Source organism: Neophocaena asiaeorientalis, unplaced genomic scaffold (assembly GCF_003031525.2).
Source record: "Neophocaena asiaeorientalis asiaeorientalis breed wild unplaced genomic scaffold, Neophocaena_asiaeorientalis_V1.1 scaffold671, whole genome shotgun sequence".
Classification (NCBI taxonomy): Eukaryota; Metazoa; Chordata; class Mammalia; order Artiodactyla; family Phocoenidae; genus Neophocaena; species Neophocaena asiaeorientalis.
In genome coordinates this window covers 2,175,870-2,188,136 of record NW_020175533.1, presented here as the reverse complement: position 1 = coordinate 2,188,136, position 12,267 = coordinate 2,175,870, and the positions used below count along the sequence as shown (strand labels likewise).

The 12,267-nt window shown below is 37.6% G+C and overlaps 1 protein-coding gene across 1 annotated transcript in view; it reads left to right on the top strand.

Annotated features, from left to right (window-relative positions):
* The window catches only part of KPNA1 (karyopherin subunit alpha 1), a 74,281-nt gene that overhangs the window by 50,853 nt on the left and 11,161 nt on the right, over positions 1–12,267 (top strand). Inside the window, exons 6-12 of the mRNA XM_024769324.1 lie at positions 61–192; positions 1,406–1,494; positions 1,846–1,945; positions 2,678–2,841; positions 4,887–4,965; positions 8,657–8,782; positions 10,800–10,927. Coding sequence (XP_024625092.1) covers positions 61–192; positions 1,406–1,494; positions 1,846–1,945; positions 2,678–2,841; positions 4,887–4,965; positions 8,657–8,782; positions 10,800–10,927 — 818 coding nt within the window. The remainder of the gene's footprint in view (positions 1–60; positions 193–1,405; positions 1,495–1,845; positions 1,946–2,677; positions 2,842–4,886; positions 4,966–8,656; positions 8,783–10,799; positions 10,928–12,267) is intronic.

Sequence of the window (12,267 nt, the reverse complement as noted above, 5' to 3'; positions counted from 1 at the left end):
TTATAAGTAAACAAGCTATTAAATTCTAATAAGATAATGAAATTATTTTTATCTTTATAGTTTGAGTCAGCTTGGGTACTGACAAATATTGCTTCAGGAAATTCTCTTCAGACCCGGATTGTGATTCAGGCAGGAGCTGTGCCTATCTTCATAGAGTTGCTCAGCTCAGAGTTTGAAGATGTCCAGGAGCAGGTAAAAATTGAAACAAGTAAAGAGAAGCAGGTCAAAGAATACAATTTTTCCCTTCAGTCTTATATTCAGAATCTCAGTTTTACCGCTTAGATATGACAATCCATGGTTCATCACAGGGAGTGTTCTAGAAATCTAAACTTAACCAAAATAGAAAATTTCATAGTGAATATAGGCAGAATTTCTCCTAGAAACATAAAACCATTTTTCCCTTCCAACCCTGAAATTCTTTAAGTCCCATAGATATACATTTTAGACCATGTAAGCAGTTACTGAGTTTTTTCTTATAGTAATCTCTCGTGTTGATTGACATAGCAAGTCTTTGCCACTTTTGTGCAGAAAATCACTTAGAAAACATGAAATTTTAATTACCGCAAAGTTTGTCAAATTCATAAATATAAATCATTACTAAATGAATATGACTTTCTTCTACAGCTTTATTGAGGTATAATCAACCTACAGTAAACTGCATATGGTTAAAGTGTATAATATGATGTTTTGACATATGTATATATCCATGAAACTGTCATTACAGTCAAGATAATTAATACATCCATCATCCCCAAAAATTGAGTAAAGTTTTCTGCATTTTGGTTGCTCTTAAATTCTTGGCTCACTGTTTTCTTTTGTAAGTAAGCTTAAAATACATTTGTAATCAGCTGAGTAAGCCATTTGGATCTCTGCTATGTTCCAATGGCTGTATGGAATGTTACTTAAGGGTAGGGCCCCCTAAGATTAAGAATATGTATAAGGGGCTTCCCTGGTGGCGCAGTGGTTGAGAGTCCACCTGCCAATGCAGGGGACACGGGTTTGTGCCCTCGTCTGGGAGGATCCCACATGCCGCGGAGCGGCTGGGCCCGTGAGCCATGGCCGCTGAGCCTGTGCTCCGCAACGGGAGAGGCCACAACAGTGAGAGGCCCGTGTACCACAAAAAAAAAAAAAAAAAATATGTATAAGAACTGGTACCTCCTTTTAATAAGTTTACTCCCATGAGTATTCAATACATGTATACTTATATAATAGTATTGATCTTCTTCCACCAATCCCCCTGTTGAGTGAACTTAGGGGTTTTAATAGTTAATGTCCATATATAATATGTTGATTAACTACTGTATAATTTTGTAAAGAGTTATTGTGATATGTTGGCATCTTTTTTGAAGGAATTATGAGAAAATTAAACTCTACAGCCTGTCATTAATGAATAATTCTTTCACAGGCAGTCTGGGCTCTTGGCAACATTGCTGGAGATAGTACCATGTGCAGGGACTATGTTTTAGACTGCAATATTCTTCCCCCTCTGCTGCAGTAAGTTTCTTTTTCTTTTCTTTTCTTTTTTTTTTGTGAGTAATAAAAATACGGGAAGTTCCTCAGAAAACAGTGCATCTTTGGAAATCATTTTGGATTTCCTAGTGTTACTTTTCATTACAGATATTTTCTTACTAACTTGTTTAGATCATTTCCTTGGGCATCCTATCTTATTCAAGTGCCAAAATTTTGAATTCCTTGTGTTAGAATTAATTAAGCTTTATTGTTGTAGAGAAGAGCTGTTTGAAGACATCTGTTTATCAGTAGCATTAAGTGGTTAAATATTTATATTATGCCATCAGAGAATTAATGCCCATTATATCATTTACCATTGCATCATTATGCTTATAGGTTATTTTCAAAGCAAAACCGCCTGACCATGACCCGGAATGCAGTATGGGCTTTGTCTAATCTCTGTAGAGGAAAAAGTCCCCCTCCAGAATTTGCAAAGGTAAGGATTATGCTTGTGGGAAATTGGCAGAAAAAGTACAGTTAAAAGAGTCTAAGAGGGCTTCCCTGGTGGCGCAGTGATTGAGAGTCCGCCTGCGGATGCAGGGGACACGGGTTCGTGTCCCGGTCCAGGAAGATCCCACATGCTGCGGAGCTGCTGGGCCCGTGAGCCATGGCTGCTGAGCCTGCACGTCCGGAGCCTGTGCTCCGCAATGGGAAGAGTCTAAGAACCAATATTAATGTGAATAGAAAGAGAATAATTTGTTTCTAGAAAAATAGGTCTTTTTGTTTATTTTTGTTTGAATTTGAAATAAATTTTCACTGCCTTTAAAAAGCTCTGAATTACTCTTAAAACATGGCATTTTTTGTTTGTAACAAAGTATCTAAAATGCAGAATTTCCTAGCTTTAACACTTAGGAAAATTCCTTTACCTCTCTGATCCACAAAGAGTGTTTTGACAAGGAATCTCACTCTGAGAATTGGTATATATTAAACTTTGCTCTTTGAAACTGTTTTCCTTGGGCTCTGACTACCTCATCAAAGTAAACTGCAGGGTTATTGACAGCATTCCCAAAGATGGAAATGTCACTTGGCCACTTACTGCTCCATCTTCAGAAGTATTAATCACACCAGAAGTCACCAGGTGTGTGCCTGGTTGCTTTCTGGAGTTTCCCCCCTCATTTCTTGCTTTTATTCTGTTGAATTTCATAATCATATCATCTTCCCTTTATAGGTTTCCCCCTGTCTGAATGTGCTTTCCTGGTTGCTGTTTGTCAGTGACACTGATGTACTGGCTGATGCCTGCTGGGCCCTCTCATATTTATCAGATGGACCCAATGATAAAATTCAAGCAGTCATTGATGCAGGAGTATGTAGGAGACTTGTGGAGCTGCTGATGTAAGATATCTTAAAGTGTGTCTGTACTTTTGTCTCTCATATTAGTTTTCTAGTTGCTGATACTCAAATATTAATGCATTATACTGATTTATTGTGCTTTAGGCTACTGTCTTTTGTTACTTTTTTATACTCATGTCAAATCTGTTTGTTTGATTGTTTTGAGGGTTATAAAGAACCTCTCACTCTTCTGCTGTAAGCAGCCCTTTAGCAGAAACATTTGGAAAATTTTGATCTGTGTAATTCTAGCTCATGATTAATGACCTGAGACCAACCACTGGATAGCAGAAGGCACACTGCCACTAAAAACGGTCATTTCTTCATCTTTTTGTCTCATTTAGAGCTTAACCTAGACTGGTGTCAGACTTTGAATTTTATTTTGCTATATCTCTTTGTGATGCCTTTCATTTATGAAGTGGAAGATTTACTGATGGCATAAATAATTTGAGACTGTATTAATCAAATTTTTAGAAAATAGTATCAAAGAAAAAAATTAAGAGTGATAACATAATGGGGAAATAGTATAATTAAAAGCCATGTGAAATTTATTGGAGTAAGTACAAAGTAGATGCAAGGAAACATTGCCCCAAAGATGACATGTGGAATGAATTAGATAGTATAATACATAGAATATAAAACTCTGGGGTTGTAAGACTTACTAGAGAATGGACTTGAGGATATGGGAAGGGGGAAGGGTAAGCTGTGACAAAGCGAGAGAGTGGTGTGGACATATATACACTACCAAACGTAAAATAGATAGCTAGTGGGAAGCAGCCGCATAGCACAGGGAGATCATCTCGGTGCTTTGTGACCACCTAGAGGGGTGGGGTAGGGAGAGTGGGAGGGAGGGAGACGCAAGAGGGAAGAGATATGGGAACACATGTATATGTATAACTGATTCACTTTGTTATAAAGCAGAAACTAACCATTGTAAAGCAATTATACTCCAATAAAGATGTAAAACTGTACATTAAAAAAAAAACTGGGGTTATAGACTGGGTACAGATCAGCGGCATAATGCTGTTGTGAATTAAAAGCAATATAATGCTGGAGGACTCAGAAGTACATCATTCAGAATCTGGGAGAGTAACCTTTTGTACTCTTTAGTCTCTAGATTACTAAATATTTTAACCATTTCTTTTTAGTCATCGGATCTTAAATGTGGAGAAACTGGCACAGTTTTGAGAAGAGTGATCAATCTCATTATAAGGGGAGAGAAAATAAGATATTTAGGGCTTCCCTGGTGGCGCAGTGGTTGGGAGTCTGCCTGCCAATGCAGGGGACGCAGGTTCGTGCCCTGGTCCGGGAGGATCCCACATGCCGCGGAGCGGCTGGTCCCGTGGGCCATGGCCACTGAGCCTGCGCGTCTGGAGCCTATGCTCCGCAACGGGAGAGGCCACAACAGTGAGAGGCCTGCGTACCGCCAAAAAAAAAAAAAAAAAAAAAGATATTTAAGGAAATTTAAAGGATATTAACTTACTTAGCCTAAAATCAAGACTTAATATCTGTCTTCAGATATATAAAAGATTTGTGGAGGGGTTTTTCAGACCAGTAAGTCAGCTGAGGTTTAGTAGAAAGAGTCTACTATTTGAAGTATGAGGCCTGGCTTTCATTTTCAAGTTAGCTCAACTGTTGATATATTTTTATTCCTGTGAAAATTAAGTGATTTGTAAAACCTAAAAGTGCTGTATAAATGTTACTATCTCTTTCCATTATCTCAGCAACCATAGAGACCAAGTAAAGAGGAAATGAAACCTGCATTAATGAATGAGAGGGAAAACTTGGACTCCAGGTGATTGAATACCTGGGAAGGGTTATTAGAACAGATTTGTAGTTTTTATCCAAAAGTACCAAACAAAAGGAAAGACAGCCTTTCTTGGGGACACCAAAAACATTTCCTCATCATGATAGGGTTCCTTTAATAACCACCATAGGTACCTTTCTGCTCCAAGAACCGATCACATGTTAATTTCTTTTGGGTTTCAGCCCTAAGGAAAAGAGATTAAAGATAGAACTGTTGGATATAACACATCTTTTTATGGTTGCAGGCATAATGATTATAAAGTGGTTTCTCCTGCTTTGCGAGCTGTGGGAAACATTGTCACAGGCGATGATATTCAGACACAGGTATGAATAAATGGTATCTCTTTCTTTTTTCTTTCAGAAATAGCAGAACCCCTCTTGATTATGTTTCTGTTACAGTATTTAACTCACATGGGGAGAAATGATACTTTGTTTCATTAATGTTTGTTAAAAGTGTTGGCTTTGGCAACTACTTTCAATACCTTCACTATCTCTGTCTTGACCTATTGCTTTGTGGCAATTTTGGGTTCCCTATGGTGTAACTTATCCTTTTGGTTCGGTTTATTTCCCACTACTTCTACTTGAAGGGGTTCTTGTGAACATCAGAAGCCTCTAGTAGCATCCTTTCTGTCATCTTCATCTTATCTTCCCTGATGGCTTCCTCCTTTTTGTACACGGTAAGTTTCCTATGTGAGAAGTATCTTCCCTCCTGGTTCTTAATGTCACCTTCTATTCCGTTCAAATTTTATATCAAGATACATCACTCACAGTGGATTGTCCTAGCCATTTTTCTTCTTGATCTCTCAGATGCATTGGCACCATCTTTAAAATTATCTTCCTAGGCTTCTGTGGTGCTGAAGTATTTTGGGTCTTCTGCCTCATTGACCATTTATTTCTCCTTAGCAAGTTCCTTTACCTGTTCTTTTCTGTTTATGGGATTATCCCCTGGAGGGGATTAGTTTTAGCCTTAGCTCTTTCTTAGCCAGCTCTGACTTTCAGCAAGACATTTAATGTCTTCACTTTTCTGATCTCTAAAATTAGGAGACTGAATTTGTTCTCAGGTGTCTTCCAACTCTTAATATTTAACTTTAAATTTATTCTGTCCGCAAGGGAACTGGTGTACCTGGACCTCTGCTTATTTATGTTCCTGTCTCAGTGAATGGCCCCAGCAGTTACCCAAGCCAAAAACCTGGACATTAGTTTGATTATTCCCTTTATGCCACCTTTCTCATCAGTCACTAATGACTGCTATTTCTACTCATTCCTTGCAGTACTTAGTTCAGACCTTTCTTGTGTCATTCCCATATCACTAGAAGGATGCTTGTAAAATGCAAATTTGATCATGTCATTCTCTTAAAATCTTCTTATGGCCCCCTATTGTCCTTGGACAGTGTTTACGATCCTTTAAAATACGGCACCTGTATAATGAAATGCTGTGCAACAGAATGAAGAAGCTCATAGGCGTGTATATGGAAAGGTTTCTAGGTTCTGTTGTTTAAAAAGAAAAACAAGGGGCAGAATAGTATGTAGGATATATTACTATTTGTGTAAAAAACAGGCAGGGAGGAGAGGAGAAGAAAACAATGTATGTTTTTGATTGTATTTGCATAAAATTTCTCAGGAAGCATACACAGGAAACTAATAACATTGGTTGTCTCTGTGGAGAACCAGGTAGCTGGGGTATAGGAATGGAAAGGAGGCTTTTAACTATATAGTCCTTTTTATTTTCTGAATTTTAAAACCATATTGGTATATTTGCTATTCAGAAAAAGTTTCTGTCTGCCCCCTCCCGTGCCATACTCTCTGCTTTTGCCATGTTTGTTCCGCTGTATTAGCTATGATCACGCTAACTTCTGAGATTTGACACATGGCTTGCTTCCCTCTGCATGGAACATATGCTTCCATCCCCATCCCTGTTCTGACCAGTCCCTCACACAAATCCTCACTCTGCCACTAATGCCTTTTCATTCTTCAAGTCTTGGTATTAACATTTTCTCCAAGAAGCTGACTCTTAAATTAGGTGCTCCTTGTTTTGTTTCATCCATCATAGCACTTACCACACTGTATTGTAACTGTCTACTAGATTGTAAGCTTGTAGAGGTGGAACTGTGTCATTCTTGTTCGTTTTTGTTGCTTCTACAATAGTCCCTGGCACAATATATAGAGACTCAAAAAATATTTACTGAATAAATGAAGTTCTGAACGTATACATCTAGTTCCAACCTCTCTCAAGTTCCAGTCCCATGTCTCCAGTACCTGTCTCGCCTTCTCGTCTTGGTTTTTCCCATTTCAGTTAATGGTACAACTGTTCACCCAGTCTTGAAACTTTGCAGTCATATTTGGTGTCTCCATCTCTCACACTTTGTATAGCAAGTCAGCAGGTCTTAACTGATTCTTAGTGTTTCTGGATCTACATCTGATTACCTTAGTTTGGGCCCTGTTTTCTCACATGCAGGGGTTGTTGCTGTACCTATCTTATTCATCCTCCTGCTCTCCCAGGCATTTACCCCTCTCAGTGTATTCTTCCTAATAACAGCTTAATCTTTCCTAAAATAACTTTGTTCACATTATTTTCCTCCTGGAAACAATGAGCTTCTTTAATGCCTGTGAGATAAAGAACCGTTTCAGCATTTTTTCATTTCTAACCCTTCTGTCTGCTGTGTCCTCCCTCTTCTTTGCTTATGAAATCCTGTCTGTGTTTCAAGGGGTTCCCCCCGCACCCCCTCCCGTGAAGTGTTTTTTTCCTTACTACTCCTCCCCAGGTATTCTTTAACTTCTGACATGCTTATTTTCCACACCACATCTTTGGCATTTAAAAATGCTTTGTGATGTCTTTCACACTGTTATTTGGAAAGACTGTACCTGTTAAACCACAAGTTTTGTTATTTTTTGAGTTAATTTAATAGGCAAAAATCGGCTTCATTGTAATTTGCATTTCTTTTGTTACTTTGTGAGGTAATTTTCTATTAAAAATGTAGTTTCTCTTACCAATTTACATACTAAAGACAGCAACGCTTTTTTCCATTACAAATACTTTTTCACATTGTGTGGTGTGCATTTTCATTTTCATATGAGTTTTTGACATGCAAAAATTTCTATTTGGTGAAATTTTAATTTTTCCCCTATAATTTCTTCTGTTGTTTTTATGCTTGGGAAGTCCTTCACTGTCCCCAAACCAGCTACTAACTAATATTTTCTTCTGCTTTATGGTTTCTTTGTTATATTTACTCTTTAAATAAGTTGCAGATTTATTTTACTGTTTGGGGTTAAGAATTGATTTTTAAAATATTTTCAACTAGTTGTCCCTTATTCTAATACCATCTATTAAATAAGACTACCAGTCATTGGAGGAAGAAAGGATTAATTTTATTACATACTTATTAATTCTTTATAAATACTTGTATTTATTTCTAGACTAGATATCCTATTCTTTTGTTCAGTGATTGATTCTTGAGCCTGTCACATATTATTTTAATCATTATAACTTTACGATTTTAGTTTCTGGTAGAGTAGATCTCCTTGTTCATGTATATTTGTCATGTATATCATCCTCACCTTTGTAAGCTGTTTGATAGCTGAGGGCATATACTTTTAATCTTTGTATCCTATAAAGCACCTGGTATACTTAACTAAGCAAGTATTGATTCCTTGACTTCCAGGTAGAGAATTATCAGAAGACTTAAAAATCTGAGACCACTTTTGAATTTCTGGCCACTTGATACATTTACCCAAAAGACATTTTCATATGCTATAGGCATAGGAAAGTGAATAAGGCATATTGTGCCATATTAAATATGTTTAGCAGTTGTGAGTGTATATAGTGAAACTGCTTTGATAATCTTAGAAATGAATTCTTATTAGCTGTGAGTACTTTTATACATATATAAAGTTATTTCTAAAATTTCAAGGAGAGATGTTATTTCTTTGTATTTTCCGAAAATAAAGTCTTTGAGTTAAAGGTTTACTTCAGTTTGGATTAATACGATAAGTAAAATTTTCAAACTTTTTTCTTTAGGTAATTTTGAATTGCTCAGCTCTGCAGAGTTTATTGCATTTGCTGAGTAGCCCAAAGGAGTCTATCAAAAAGGAAGCATGTTGGACAATATCTAACATCACAGCTGGAAATAGGGCACAGATCCAGGTAATCTCATAGCACCTGTCTTTTGTTCTGTATTTTTATTAGTTACGGTTTTTTTTCAGTCAGCCTTTAAAGTATGTATAATTTTTCATTATTGCCTTGGAGAACACTAATTTCCAATGTTGTCTTATTAGTCTATTTCTTACTTTTTTTATCCAACATTATAGAGGTTAAATCTTTTGAAACTTACACTTAGGCCTTGGTTTTTTCTCTTTGCCTTTAATATTTGATGATTTGTCAAGATCTGAGAAATAGTATCTTGTATTTTCAAAATGTTTTGATGGACTTTACGCTAAACAGATTGGCTTTACTCTTGCCAAATAAAATATTTCTTTTCTGGGCTTCCCTGGTGGCGCAGTGGTTGAGAGTCTGCCTGCTGATGCAGGGGACACAGGTTTTAAAAAAAAAAAAAAAAAAAAAAAAATTTCTAGTGGACCCATGTGTTGGATTGCTTCAACTTTTCATGACTCTTTGGGGACCCAGTTTTCTCTAAATGGTTATCTGCCCTTTACTTTTGTCCTTGTATTAGTGGGAGAGTAATCCAAGTGAAAGGCTAAGCCATAGGCCAAATGGTTCAGAATAAGCCATGAGAAAGGCTGGAATAATGAGCTGGAAAAGATATACCATAGACTTATGGGACTTTGAGCTGAGTGGAATCATAGAGGTCATCTAACCCAACATTCTCAATTAAAGATGAAACTGAGGCTCAGAGAAATAAAATGATTTGCTCAAGGATACCTCTAGTAAATGACAGGACCAAGATGAAGCACCTTTCCACTAAATTTTACTGACTTCCTTCAGTGGTGTAATAGAAAGAGTTCTTGACCAGGAAAGCATGGTTAGTCATCCCCAGGAGGCTGTCAGGGACTGAGATTGATAACTGTGGCATTTTATAGCATGCATCAGGGTGATTTCAGCTGCACTTTATTGTCTGCTACCACCAGGCTGTCATATAGAATTCCTCAGTTTTTGGATAAATGAAATGATATGAACCCATTTTAGGTTCTTGAGCTAAGGAGAAACATGAAGAAAGCAATTTGAGGAAGACTGCTTTAGTATATGAGAGGGATTGAGTAAAAGTACTCTGTCTAAAGGCTATTCTGGTAATCTGTGTGGGAGGTGGTGGCTTGGAATAAAATGGTGGCAGTGCTAAAGGAAAGGAAAAGATGGACTTAGGACGTCCTGAATTGAGAATGTAAAGGAGACTTGGTGACTGATTGAATTTAGAATGAATAAATGAATAAATAAATAAATATAAAAACAGCCTTTGTAAACTAGAGAGGTTTGAAAGGAGACCTGATACAAAGAGCAGATGATATGTTTAAGGTGGTTAGCAGATGTTAAGTCAGCTGTCAGCCACCTTGGGCTGGGGCCCCAGTGAGAAATGTGGACTGGAGAGGTAGAGCACACGTGTGAGAGTGGATGCTATGAGAGAAATGAGAATGGCAGAGGAAAAGAAAGAAAATTGAACTTTTATAATTTGTTATGGTGAGTGGAACAAGAGAGAAAAATAAAAGAGAAAAGAACCCAGGTAGAAAACTAGGAGATTACAAGGTCACAAACTCCAGGGAGGATGTTGTTAGTGATACTAAGTATAGCCAAAAGGTTAAGGATAATGAGGAGTTAAACTCCTTCCAGTTGATTGATTGATTGATTGATTGATTGATTGATTGATTGCAGTACGCGGGCCTCTCACTGCTGTGGCCTCTCCTGTTGCGGAGCACAGGCTCCAGACGCGCAGGCTCCAGACGCGCAGGCTCCAGACGCACAGGCTCAGCGGCCATGGCTCATGGGCCCAGCCGCTCCGTGGCATGTGGGATCTTCCCGTATTGGGTCACGAACCCATGTCCCCTGCATCGGCAGGCGGACTCTCAAGCACTGCGCCACCAGGGAAGCCCCCAGTTTATTTTTAACAGGGGAAGGGTGTCATTAGTGAAGCTAGCTGAAAAGTTATAATTAGTGTCATGAACAGTTTTACAACTCTTGTAATTTCCCTTTCCGTTTAATTTTTTCATTCCAGACTGTGATAGATGCCAACATTTTCCCAGCCCTCATTAGTATATTACAAACTGCTGAGTTTCGTACAAGGAAAGAAGCAGCTTGGGCCATCACAAATGCAACTTCTGGAGGATCAGCTGAACAGATCAAGTAAGTACTAGCCAAGTAGTGTCTTGTAAATTAAAGGAAAATTACTGTCTCCCAATTAAGAATGCTCAACTCTAGCCTCTTGGAAGATTGTTCTCAGTTTCATAATTAGACTCAAGCGTATATTTGATTCCTTATATCGCTCCCATTCTCTATTGCTGAAGATAATTCTGGGATGTAAGAGGGAAGGCATAGTTTGAGGTTTGAGGTGATCGAAATACTTATAGGGGTGGCTTGAGCCTGCTCTCAAGCTGCTTGATCAAAAACATCTTGGGTAGTCTAGAAGGTTACTTGTAGAATTCTTAGAGTCTAACTTTAATAGCTAACTCTCGCTATTTCTAGTTTAGATGTCTTAATAGTAGAATTGGACAGACTTGAAAGAGATGTATTGATATGCCTTAAAATAAAGTGCCAAATTCAGTAGAGGCAGGTCTCCTAAAGGACTATGTTATTCAGTAAAGGGAGAGGTCTGTGTATTAGCTTGAGACTTAAATGGCCCATAGGGCAGCAACTTATCATCTTAATGGCTAGAGTAGGCATAAATATGGATAGGAATCAATTCCTCAAAGGAACATCATATAATCAGATGGTTAATTATGGAAATATACAGTATTTCAGATAGAAAAAAAAAGAAGAATGGAACCTAGACTCTTAGCCTGCCTTAAGATTCTTTGGGGAATTCAAATGAGGAGAGAATATGGTTACCAATGAGTGTTAAAGCATTTAATCCCTTCTATATATGTAGTAATATGGGGGAAACGTAGCTACTTCTGATATTGTCGCTTTGTGGGTTAAATGTAGGTGCTCAACCAGTGCTGATTCTTTAGTGCTCTGTTGGGAATTTCAACATGAGAAGGTAAAGTAGTCCTAAGATTTCAGAAACTGATCAGAAAATAAGATTACAGAAAATAAGTATGTACGTGAAATAATACAACTTAAATAGATTAACACATGCAGTAGCTATTTCGGTGAAGTTCATCATGGATAGGTTAGCCAAGGAGGACTTCAAGTGGTCTTCAGAGCATATTTGTAGGGGATTGGGTCTTTTTTAACCTCCAGAGTTCGGTCTGGGGTACTATGATTTTTAAGTATGCCACCACCAGATGGCAGTAATATGAAGTAATATAGAAGTTATTAGAACAGTTGATGGTTATCTTATGTTCAAATTCAGATTTATAATTATTGTCACTATATTTTATACCAAATATGTTTTCTTAATTGAAATAGTGAAACTGTACAGGTACATATTTTAAAGACATTTTAAAATACTATGGTATCTTTCATCAGAAAGTATTCAGGGGTATTTTGCTCTGTTAGAGAGGAATGGAATGCCTACTATCCCT